This window comes from Notothenia rossii (genome assembly GCF_949606895.1).
Source record: "Notothenia rossii genome assembly, chromosome: 6".
NCBI lineage: Eukaryota > Metazoa > Chordata > Actinopteri > Perciformes > Nototheniidae > Notothenia > Notothenia rossii.
Genome location: NC_136909.1, coordinates 30,552,933 through 30,566,199, shown reverse-complemented (window position 1 = coordinate 30,566,199; position 13,267 = coordinate 30,552,933). Strand labels below are relative to the sequence as shown.

The window sequence follows — 13,267 nt, the reverse complement described above, 5'->3', positions numbered from 1 at the left end:
CCTGCTGCATGGTGGCCATACGCTCCTCTTGTTGCCCAAGACGTTGGCCCTGAGAACGGATAGCGTTCTTAATCTGATCTGAGTCGGCTGAGTTCATTTTGATGGTCAGTTCGTACTGTCAAGGGGAGAACACTGAGGCATGAACTCAATTGCACGACTCAAAACTCAGACTCAGATAGCGTTTCAAAATAAAGACTTTACTGGAATTTGCACAGTAATCAAACAAGGAAAACAAAACCACTCTTTCGAGGAAAACTATAATGCGATCTATAGCAAAGGTCCGTGAAAAGGTCCGTGAGGTAAGCCGATACGTGGTCTTCGAGAGACAACGAACTGACAATTAACAGGAGGGAGCTAACACAATATATACACAGGTAAAGGGGACACAGTTGGAAACAATCAGGGCGGGGAAAATAATCAAGGACGCAGGAGACAGAAAAGGGGCGGGGAGCGTGGAGGCCTGAAATGAGAGGAAGAAATAATTAAGGGTATAGACATAAAGCACAAGACAAAGGGACATGACAACTCTAACATAAAGAATAAACTTTCACAATAAGTTTCTTGGACATGACAGTGTGTGTGTGTGTGTGTGTGTGTGTGTGTGTGTGTGTTTGTGTTTGTGTGTGTGTGTGTGTGTGTTTGTGTTTGTGTGTGTGTAGAAGGGTTCAAAGAAGCTCCTTCGCATAACCCCGAGCAAGCAACAGCCTATTAGAACAAAAAAGAAAATGATGGCGTTATTAAAAGAATCACAGAGAATTCTGAAGCTTTTTGTTACCCTCCAGGCAATATCGATCATCCATTACAAGTTAGCAGTCAAGTGCAACATATCGTCTCCTGGAAACAAACGGAGTGTCATTATAGCTCGAGTAATGTCTCACAGTACCTTTATCATGAAGAGAACAGGGTGACATTTCGAAATGTCATTGAGTTTTAAAAGACAGAATTATGGTAAATTGTACAGTCTTTGAGACCCCTCAAAGCACTTTTACACAAGCACGTTGGGTCAGGTATCTTGCCGTTAGACCCTTAGACTGCTGGGGCTGAGGATTAAACCTCCAACCGTTCAATTGGTGCACCATTTACCTCCTGAGCCACAGCTGCTCCAAAGTCATATTCTCTGTTAATTCAAAATCAGAACATGGCCAACAGAGCTTTACTTTTTTTAGCTATGTATTCTATTTCGCAGCAGTACTTGGAAGAGATTAGACTTGGTACAGCAATACCCTGCAGGTAGAGAGGAATATAGATGGTAGCAGTGTTTCTTATTAGAAAAGTAAAAGCGGTCTGACAGACTGGCCTCTGCAGGTTGACGTTGCAGTAGAATAAATAACAGCATCCCTTCATTTCTACTAAGAATTACGATGGCCTGTCTGGTGAGTTAATGTGACAGATGTACAATTATTTTTCTTCCTTAACCCATCAGGACTATGTGATACAACACATACTGGCTTAGTAAAGCAAGACTATGCAAGTTTTGAAGAAGAAATCAAATAGTATTCTATTAAGAAATGGAAAGTTAAATTACTAAGTAAAAAAAGGTCTTTGTTTATTATAAACTCAACAGTTTTGCATCTACAGCTTTACTGTGACCGGCATACTGAGTAGGTTAAGGCAGCTACAGTAATGTTATTTGACAAAAGAAAATATTGCATACATATTGCTACTGTATAAAATGGACATAACTGACACAATATGACTCTTTTATATGTGCAGAAATAAGGAAAAAGGAAATGTTGATTCTCTACCATTTGCTGACTACAGTAGATAGTTGTGTCAAAAGTTTTGAAATACTTTGAATTTATAGTTGAAAAAGCTAGTGATTCAGTGTTGTTTGGGAATTCGAGGATGTTCAACACATCTTGGTAGTTTCAAACCCTCAACTTAAAAAATGCTTGATCATTAAGATGTAAACTACTCTCACTCTCTATTTGTTAATGAGCCAAAATATCTTCAGCCAAACAAGAAATGAGCAGTCGTATTAGTCTTAGCTTCTGCATTACAATGTCCTTTCGAAAATGAAAAACACCAAGCCTTCTGTCAAACACCTGGGTTTGTTGTTTGACGCACATTTCTTGTTAAATTGCATATGTCTATTCTTGATTTAAGTAATCAAGAAACATTTCCAAAATAATTTCAATTAAGAAAATGTTTCTCTTTTCTTCCTGTTCTTTTCCACCACTTACTTTATTTGTATCTTGGATTTCTTAAATGCCTTCTAAAGCAACTACATGCTGTGACTGTGCATCAGATATACAGAAAACACCTTTACTTAATAGCCTCTCTATTGTAGCTGCTGACATACAAAATGCATCCTGCTGCAAACACACACTGGAACGATGTCTAATGTGTTAAGCCAAAGAAAATGGTTTGATTCAAATGGACTGGCTACATTGGAATACATATTAAATGTGAATTCATTGCAGTGATAAGTCCTATTCCTGCCCGGGGAGTCTGGGAGTATCATCTCCTACTCTCTTGTCAGCATGCCTCAGCAGCCGCCTCCTGTGTGCTCTGAGTAATACCACACAGACACAGAGAGGGCGAGTTTACGCAAAATAAAAAGATACAGAGAGAAAGAGGTAGGGAAATACTGATGTGAGGCGAGGGAGAGAAGTCGCGTAAAGATAATCAGCGATGAAAAGAGCAGGGTTGCAGACAGAGAGATATATAACGGCAGACAAACCACTCGTCCGTCACTAAATCATGTTTGTCATTCTCACAGAGAGAAGGAAAGAGAGACGCTATGTCCCAGGGGGAGCTCTGACTGCTTCTCCTTGATGTTATTGAGACTCTAAATCTTCAATTCATTTATTCTCACTCTCAGAACATTTTATCTCTGTATTTTTGTGTTTATGTGGGGAAAAATCCCTAAACAGGGAATGGACACCAAAGCATTTTTTGAGAATAACAACATAAGTAATTCTGAGTAGACAAAAGCTCTAGCTGTCAAACAATCATATATATTGTTAACAAACCACCATTTCGGCCAAACTTATGTAGAAAAGGTACAATATTACCTAAACTATCAATTCATCAAAGAGTAGAAGTTCAACAATGACCTACCAAACGTGCTAAAGTTGTGTACAGTTTTCCTGTGCAATGGGGAGACAATAGTTGTTGCAGTTCAGAAAATTCTGTTTCCGAATTCTGCTAAATTGAGCCCTGAATTCTGGGCTCTCTTGAGTTTTCCATTCACATGCTGCCAATAGGCCGCATATTTGATCATCGTATTGATTTTCATATCTATGGCGATGACATACAGCTGTTTGCCCTTTGAGAGTGCAAATATAGCCTCACTCCTCAGCTGTTTCTCTGACCGCAAGTGCTGGATGGCTCAGCGTTTCCTGTAAATACATCAATCATCATATACAATCATCTTATCTAAAAGGAGTCCTCGCCATTCAAAAACTGAGCAACTAGAGTGGTACAATAATACTTCCTTCAGCCTATTTCCTCTCAGTTTGACTACTGTTAAAATCAGATCCCATCATTCCCATTGTTGAATCTCTGCATCTTCTCCCTGTGGGTTTTTTAATTGATTAGAAGATGTTCCTTGTACATTTAAGGCTTTGCTTGGCCAGGCCTCTAGTATTGTTGATTTGTTAATCCCTTATGAGCCACTGAGATCCTCAGGCGGGGGTCTCCTAGTTGTTCCACCCACTTGCTTTGTTACTCGAGGTCACTATTATCTCAGAATAGCCATAACTGTTTACTATTTGTTTTTTTTACTGCACTTTGTACCTATGTTCAAAAGTTTTCTTATAATTATCAATTATTTAAAAGACCATTTCTAACATGTTGAATGCATTTTTTCCAGCTTTAGTGATCCAGCTTTTTTGTCCACCCGGCTGTATATTCCCATTGGTGCTGTCAGTGAACAAGCCCCTCCAAACCCTTTTCCTCTTCCTCGTTGAACCAGCATCTGCTGAGGTAAGAGGCCTGAACCCCCCTGAAACACACACACACACACACTCTCCCTTCTCCCATGCATTGCATTCTCTCAAGCCTGCCATCTGCCTCTGAGTTGGACAAGACCCCACTTATTGCAGCCACACATAGACAGACATGCACGGAGACACACACAGGCTTACGGCATCATTTAAAACCCTTGCCATTTCTGAAAAACATTTCCAGTACAGATGAACATGAATGCACGCACAAACACACTCTCACACAACCCAAAGTTAGCCAGCCTGCATATTTAATTAGGAGCCCCCCACGAACAAAACAGCTTGCAGGGGTCAATGGTTTTAAGCAGAGCCCCACCCCGCTGCACAGAGTCAGTGAACTCCTCCCCTGCACTGAGTGACTGGCCTGAAGAGGGGGGAGACAGTGAGGACAGAGAGGGGAGGACAACAAAACTCTAATTACTCCTCTGTGGCTCACTGGCCCCTCTAGCATTTTGATTTCAGCAGTACTGAGACAAAAGGAGGAGAACAGAAAGCAAGGGTGAGGACGGTGCAAAAAGAGAAAGACGCGTGCTCATTGAACATGAAACATCTCCCTGTGGCTCTCCCTCTGTCTTCCCTCTTCTCTCCCTCTCTGCTTGTTGTAGATAATGGCCTCTCACTTTCACTGCAATTGTTCCTCACCCCTCACTTATCCACGGTGAATAATGATGCTTCCTCTCGGAGAGAAGGAGGAAGAGGACCAAGCCGTAGGCCATGCAATCTGATGGTCTTAGCATTCCCCGGCCACACTCGGCTCGAACAAAATCTACAGTTTGAGTCCTCTCCTGTATTTATATTCTCTGGGTGTATTGTTTGTTGTGTTTTACTCATTATTTACAATCTGTATCACCCAAAAGTCCATCTGCATTTCAGCAAATGTACAAAGAGACAGGACCCCAGAGGAAAAGCGGACGAAGGAGACTGCTGACGTCTTAAAAACAGACCCAGGCGAATTAGCAACATTATGTCTGCTCTCTGGGGACGTTGAGTCTCCGCCTGCCCCTGCCATGCCGCCATCATTGTCACTGTCACCCTGATGGAGTCCATGCAGGGGCAATGCCACTTGAGGAGACTTTCCTTCCTTAAACATCTGAAGCTGAACAGACAGCTGGGACCCGCTCCAGAGGCTCCAGCTATTTAAAAAAAAGTCTGCTCAGTTCATGGCGGCCAGCCACTTTGAAGCTAATTTTCTCCTGTGTGAATTTTTTCTCTTTCAATTTGATTTTTGCCAGTTTCCCAAAATAGTATGCAATGGATTCCATCTTATGTACCAGGTTGTGGTTGTTTTTGTCCTTTTAAAATAGGGCTGTAGTTATTTGGTTAGATTGCTGAGCTGGGGGCACAATTCATATTCTATCATATTCTTACAAGTAAAGTGTTATTTTTTGTCATATCATGCAAGGTTATAAAATAGCTTATAACCAGGCCATGTGCAGCATTACGGCCCTGCTGTAATTGAACCCATTAAACGCACATTATCTGGTTCAGTGTGTTGCACCGCCTGGGCCGATGTAGGATGAAATGGGCCATTCTAATCCTCATTAACATAGCTAATTTCACATAAGAGAAAGTTGATAGTGGGTGTCAAAACCATTCAAAGGTCAACCAAGCAAGCTACATCATTTGACGTGTGAGTACGCATGCGCAAACGCACAAGTGTGTTAAATGATGTACCGGTTTGATCAGTCATTACGTATTCTGTATTACTGCCAAAATGGTATGGTATTTGACAAAAAAGGCAGAGCAGTGCATGACACAATTGATCAAATTGTCAAGGCCAGCAGTTGATGCTTGATTGCACACTAAGGAGCAAAGATGGGATTAAAAGGAATGGATGAAGAAGAGAAAGGGCAACAGATATTTTTCATTTCATCTCGGGCTAACCTTTGGTTGGATGGATGAAAAGGGGGGAAAAACACGTGACATGTTGCATCTTTAACCGATGCTGTCACAAAGCAATGTCACAAGTGGAAAGAGGGGGACAAGTGTGACATTAGAGGCATTTAGATGCCGCCATGTGACCTTTAAAAGGGACAATTAACTGAGCTTCACACTCTCCATGCCAGCTGTGTTTGGCCGTATGTCAAGTGTCCAGCTGCATTCAAAAACTAAAAAGGGAGATAATTCAAATGGGTGGAGATAAATCAACACCAAAGACATATTTTGAGATATTTTCGTCGGAAAGGATTGGATTGGCAGACAAACATATCAAGGTGTACATGTAGTAGCTAGTATAAAATATATAGATGTAAAAAGGCTGTTCGAATGATGCTTTTATGCCACCTAAATATCTTAATTGAGTGTTGTCAACTGGACAACTGTCTCTTGACTTGGTAAATGAACAAACACAGGGTGATATGAAGGATGCTAGGGAATGTCTGACACAACAAGGATCCGTCCTGTTGTTGACAATAGAGTTTAGTGATTCTGGCATGGCTACATTTAGGCAACCGCTTACAAACAAACATCAGTGTCCTGCTTGACAAAACCTCTACAACCACCTGTTTTGTGTAAAAGCAAAGGAGATTTACTACCTTCTTTGACAGCTTACACTGAAGCAGCAACACAATTCAAAAGTGTGAGAAAGACCAAGATGTGTTTATTCCTTAACTGTGATGAAAAGGTAGAGAACTTACTTGGTCACCCTCCTGTGTGCGGTGATGCTGGCCACAATGACGCTCTCTGCTCTCGGGGTGGCCACAGCCTTGAAAGTCCCCCTCCAAAACTTCTCAAAGAGCTGCTTTTCCTCCAGCTGCTCGAAGCCGGCAGTGCTGCTCTGCGATCCAAGGGATGGAGAGGGGCCACAGGGGCCGAGTTGGAGCGAACACGGGGGCTCCATCTGTGGTGCCTTAGTCTCCGAACCAAAAACAATATTGTCTACTCACTCATGGAAACACTCGGCCGGCTGGTTGCTCAGGAGCTGTCCAAGTACTGAATAAAATCTTTCCAAGCGCAGTGACTGCTTTGCGCGATCCCCTCCTCTCAAAGCAGCGGGTCAATGTGTCAGCTCGTCTGTCTGCTCCTCGCTCTTCAACGGGAGCGTGGGGAGAGGGACAAAAGCTGACCCTCTCCAACTGAAAGCTGGTTATTGTTCTCCCAGATGAGGGAAGGAGGGGTGGGGGGGATTGTGTTTCTTTCTCTCCGCCTCTCCTTCTCTGTCACATCTGCTGCTTTTTGGTTTCGGGACGGAGTCGGGGTCTGGGCTGGGAGTCGGAGCTCTCCTTTTTCTCCCGTGTGCTCCCGGTCGGCAGCCTCACACAGGATGAGGCATCACTCACAGGAGCTTGTTTCAGTCCCGAGGGGTGAGAGTGGCTTTTCTTGATGCTGGAGTGCAATGTTTTGGTGTAGAGATGATTGCACTCCCACGCACACCGGCTGAAGGCTGAGCGGGTATCGAGGCAAGTGTTGCTCCGTATGTGAGGGCACGCATGAATGTGCGCTGGAGAGCGTGCGGTTGGAAAGCGAGTGAGGGGCTCAGCAGAGACGCTTGTTTTGTGTGTCTCGGTCTGTGACGTCAAAGACGGGGGCTGGGCGCAGGGGAGAGGGACACCCTCTGTCATCGTCACTGTCTTTGTGTTACACTTGTTTCACTCTGCCTGACCTTTGATTAGGTTCACATTTCATCAGTTTCTCTCTTTCTTACATCCGTTCCTTCTTTGTGTCATCGTTTATTTTTTTCTCCCTTCACTCATACCTTAGTATTTTTTTCCTTCTCTTGTTTACTTTTTATCACTTGGATACTTCTATTATTTAGTCAATTTATCGATCAAATAATTTTCTAATCGATGAGGCAAAAACTCAAAACACTGGCTTCTACGTTGTGAGGATTGTCTGTTTTTCATCAATGTAAATGTAATATCTTGGAGATTCAGACCGTTGTTATGTTAACTACAACTATAAAATCCTGCAATGTGTTTATGTCTTTACTATTTTTCGGACATTTAAAGGCCTAATGGTAAATCCATAATAAAATAATGGTTAGTTTCAGACCTGTGCATTTACTTCTTAAAACAAATAATGTGTGCCTGGAAGAAGTTTCATGCTTTTTAAAAGGTGTTTTCAATTAATAAATGGATATTTTGTTATTTAAAAATAAATAAACCTGTTGCTTTTGCTTTGGTTGGTGCACCATGACTATACGCCCTCTACAGAGGGTAGAAAAAATGAATGTAGATAATATCACAGCTCAGAACATTTATAGTGTCTTGATATATAATAGGCCTAAACCAGACCACGCTGGCACGCCTGTAGCTGGTACAAAACGCTGCGGCTCGGCTGCTTACAGGAACACGCAAGCATGAACACATCACACCAATTCTGTCTTCCCTCCACTTGCTTCCTGTCCATTTTAGAGTTAATTTTAAGATTCTATTGTTTGTTTTTAAATCGCTGAATGGGCTGGCCCCTCAGTACATCTCAGACCTTCTACAGGTGTACACCCCCTCAAGGGCTTTGAGGCCGGGTGATCAGCTGCGGCTGGTAGTCCCAAAAACCAAGAAAAATACCAGGGGAGACCGAGCCTTCTCAGCACTAGCCCCCAGGCTCTGGAACAACCAGCCCCCCCATGTCAAATTGTCGCCCACCCTTCAAACTTTTAAGTCCTGTCTGAAGACCCACCTCTTTTCCCTCGTTTTGGAGTCAGTTTGAGCTATGTTTTATCGATTTGTATGCTTTTATTGTCTGTCCATAGCCTTTATGTGCCTTTTATCTATTCTTATGTATGCCTTTTATCTAATATTGTAATATTATATTTTATTATAATGTTATGTTTGCTGTGAAGCACTTCGGTAAACCCTCTGTTTTTAATATGTGCTATAAAGTGGATTGGATTGGATATATCACTTATATCAACTTGTTGTTACGGTAACGTTGTTATTTATTCATGCTTTTTCATTAACGTTCTGTGTGTTGTATTGAACCTATACTGTCACCACCAAGACTAATGTTGTTGGAGAACAAACCAACTGGGACCAATAAATGTCTTCGGTATCTACAGCCGCAAAGATAATATACACTAAATGATATCGGTAAGTTGATAAATAATAAAAAAATTCCTTTAAAAAGGACAAATCTTTGCCTTGAAGATGAAGATGAAAATGAATGTATTTTAACATTTTCAGTTTCATCATAAAGTTGTATTATTAAATCAGTATTGAATAGGATAGCATGATATTGCAAAGTGCTGCTATCGCCTGAATATTAGAAAGATGTATTCTGTAAAATGTTGTAAACGATGTCAGTCTTTCTCTCTTTCTTGTCCTCTCACTCACACAGACACTCTGTGGGAGTCTTGGACAAAAGGCTGAGCAAATCAGCATAACAAAGGGCCGGCTCGCTGAGGAGCAGCCGGAGCATGTGGCTGACACAAACCTCCCCCAGGAGGTTTCATCTTTTCCCCGCCGTCGGATACCTCCTCCTTTCCTCTCCAGGCTGCTTCTACACGACACATAACACGGAGCAACAGCTCAACAAGCTCACAATATACTCACCCTCTTTCAGGAGGTCCAGACTCAAACACATGAACTCCTTATTGTTCTTCATGATCCTCTGCTCAAACTTCTTAACTTCCTTTGAAATGTTTCTCTAGATTGGAAGAAACAACAGAGAGCAGATAAGATATATTTGTAGTGTAGCTTAGATCTGAGAAAGCCATTGTGTTAAACCTGTTTTCTTACAGGATTTAAATGTAAAAGGACAAATAGAATTAATGTAATTTACCTTAAAATAGGTGAAATAGGACTGAATTATAATACATAGTATTTATTGTTGTAATTGCATAGATGTTTGCACTGATTGGTCATTTATTATAAGATTTTTGTTTTATTTCAAACAATTTGAAAGTTATTTTCTTTAAATATGTTTTAACAGTGTTGGAATTCATATGTATCCCCGCTAATAGGAATGCATTAAGACATAGCACTTGGTCTGGATTAATAATGCATATATAAACTGATAACATGAAACCTTGATGTATAACTACCGCAGCCACTTAATGATAAGTGGCTGCTTCATCAGTGAGAGTATATTTGCATAAAGATGGCGCAGAAGCATCAAATCAGAGGGCAGAGAGGAGCAGGCCCTGCAAAACACAGAATATGTTTCACTTATGGTGGCGAATACCAAACAGCTTTTTCTGCCCTGGGAGGAAGTCCAGGTTATAGTGGAGGCTGTGCCGAGGTCAGCTTCCTCCTGCTGAGTATTTCTATGAAGTGCTTCTGCTAGCTTCTGGTCTTATATGGAACATTGAGCTGAATTAAACAGAGGAGGGACAACTTTTCCTTTTTCAGCTTTGGCGTTTTAATAGAGAGATGTTTTATTCATTTCTTTTATTCACATTATTAACATGAGCACTTGAGTCTACCATGTAAATGTGCCAGATTTAGTCATAGATTTTTACCTATGAAAACAAGGCATCACGTACACTATAAGAGACTTTTCAAAAATAATTGATACGTAACTGATTTTATGGTAAAGGCGTCAAAATATAATCAAATGCTGGAATAACTGCAAATTGAGCAATCTACCTCTACAAATCATCGACCATTTGAAGGCTCTTAACAAGGCAGCTGAACAGTCCTCTGTAATTTGTCCTCCATCCATTGTACATCACCAATTAGTTGATGTATTTTAAAAGAAGCAGAGGGAATGTCTGCCATGTTTCGGCTGGGCTCAATGGCTTTGCGCTGTCAGATCTCATGCTGACAGTAATTGCAGTTGTTAGCGCAGATTCATCTCCATGGGTTTTTTAAACAAATATATTCAGCATGAACAGGAAAAGCTAAAGCGTTTTTGTTTCACAGTGTAAGTCAATACATTTCTTTTCCCGCCACTGTTTGCATCATTTCAAAATTATGTTTTCTCTGGTGAAACTTGTGAAAGAAAAAGCTTAGCATAACCTTTCATTCAAAACCATGATCAGTACTTTCTTTTCAAAGCGTTCAGGACAGCCACGCTTTTCTCTAAACATGTGTGATCCATGTTGTTGTCAGAATAGATAATCAGATGGCTCATCATGCTCTGATAGGTGCAATAGAAGTTACAGATGTCAAAATGTATAATATGACTTGCGAACACAAAATAGAGAAACTATTTCCAGATCAGGAGGTGGGAAAGAGAAATGTAAATAATGGTACATTTGGTGTCTTCTATTATTTTCTGTGATGGTCTTACCTACAATGTCACAAACGTTTGAACCTAAAAATAATTCTACAAGTCATGATGTAAGATGTTTGGGAAATAAATAATCCACAGCACACAATGTATCGTTGAATCTTTTCTATTCCTGCAGTCTTTCAGAAAGATGGATAAACAGCTTTGAACACTTTGTATAGCGTTTACGCATCAGACAGAATTGTTGTCATAAAATGGTTTAAATCAATGAAAAGTTTACATCGACCAATTCTTTTCAGCCAACTTCCTGAAATTGTTCAGCTCTCAAGAAAAAAAAGAAAACTTCCAATCCGTGTTGAAGGAAGATCTCTCAAATTAAAGTAATATTTTGCAATATCACAACGTCAAGTGAAATTAATTTGTATAGATATAAAAATCAATCTTAAAGTAAAAAAGTATTAGAATCAAAATAAACTTAAAGTAACAAAAGTTATTGCAGTGTCATTGCAGAATAATGCATATTAATTATTGGATTGTAATGTATCATAATGTATTGATTAATTATATATACCTAGAAAAGTCAATCAAAATTGTACATACAGTATTGACAGTACTACAGCAATGGTAATGTATTACTTTCCACCCCTGCTTGTTAGGGCTGAACAATTAATCGATTTTAAATCGAAATCGCGATTTGAAATGGGGCAATTATCAATTTTTTTGTTTTTGTTTTGTTCTTGTGTGTCAGTCATCCACACCAATCAGAAGTGCTGTGCTCCACATGTACCAGCCATTGTTAACCAATCAGAAATGGCCCATGATAGAAGGTGATAGACAGATTGATCCAATCACCTGCCAAGTATTTTTGAAAGTGCCTGCCCTTTCCAAATGGCTTCCAATGGAGCTTTCCTAGATGGTTTGGTGAAACAAACCATCTAAGTTAGGTTAGTGATGCTGCATCACATGTTTTACATCTATTACAGGGTGAATCTTAAACTGAAGCTTGACTTTAAAGCAACCCAACGGAAGTTTAATGTAAGTTTAGTTCTTTCACTCTTAGCTCGGGCTGCGGGACTGCTAGAGACAGGAGCATGTTGATACGACCTTCCTAGCCGGAGATATGGCCGCATTTTACAATAAACTTCCGTTGGGTCGCTTAAAAACAAATATCGAAAATCGAATCGCAATCGCAATATTTGTCAGCAAAATAGCAATTACATTATTTCCCCAAATCGTGCAGCACTACTGCTTGTGTCTATTTGTTAATAGAAAATAATAACTAGTGCTTTACCAGAGATACCCGAGGTGAAAACACTTTCACAATCATGATAGTGTTCCCTCACCTGTAGCTGACACAACTAGATTTGAGACATTTTTGAGAGGTTGTCACAATACTGAACTACAAATGACTTTTTAAAGTAGGACAAACACAGCACAGAATAAATCCAGGCCTGCACTGTTTTAGCGTGGCTGCCAATAAAGACACAGTCTCTTGGATGTAAACATGTAAACCCTAAACTCTAGGTGCTTTGGCTCAGGCTGCTAAACCCTGATAACATATTTCATTTCAGACGACTGCAATTTTGAGAAGAAAATAGACCTGTTGTGAGTCATTTGTGTGACGTAGCACAAGGTGTGAGGAGGATGTTCGATAAAAGCAAAATTAACAAAGAAAGGGAGTTGCAAACCCTGCCACTGTTGGTATGTTTGTTAAACTGAAGAATGTACAGCAGCTTCCAAAAAAGAAAACTAACAGCACAGCGATAACAATGACTGATTCCGCTTTACAATAAAAATCAGTGCAGACCGACAGGAAATGTCATAGAATACTTTGCTTTGCACTGAATCTTTCTATTAGCATATCATACTGAATATAAATGGATTCTCATCTCCCTATCAGCACTGTCACCGACAGAGAGGTGGACACATGTAGAAAGGTGTCTCAGCTTAACAGACATTGGATAAAACCAGCAAAGCAGTCATTCTGGCAGTGTAATTACCCATCATGCCGTAGCTCAACATTCCTCTTTTTCCTTCTAGGTGCACGACAAGATAAAATAAAGATAATCCCTCAAACCAAGCAGTATTTTAAATCTGGTTTTAATCATAGAAACTTGGAGCTCAAATCGTCTTCAGGTTAATAACAATTTGAATAATTTAATCTGTACTTTAACCAAAGGGCAACAAACTAGTGAGAAAAGAGTTGA

The 13,267-nt window shown here is 40.4% G+C and overlaps 1 protein-coding gene across 5 annotated transcripts in view; it reads right to left on the bottom strand.

Annotated features, from left to right (window-relative positions):
- Positions 1–13,267, bottom strand: part of srrm4 (serine/arginine repetitive matrix 4) — a 129,684-nt gene that overhangs the window by 62,267 nt on the left and 54,150 nt on the right. For 4 of the 5 annotated variants that reach the window (XM_079690569.1, XM_079690568.1, XM_079690570.1 and 1 more), the window contains 2 exons: positions 9,440–9,533; positions 6,587–7,551 (listed from right to left, as the gene is read on the bottom strand). In XM_079690569.1, the coding sequence (XP_079546695.1) occupies positions 6,587–6,789 (203 nt within the window). In that variant the 5' untranslated portion in view covers positions 6,790–7,551; positions 9,440–9,533. Of the gene's footprint in view, positions 1–6,586; positions 7,552–9,439; positions 9,992–13,267 lie in introns of those variants that run through there. The other variant, XM_079690571.1, reaches the window with a different exon arrangement.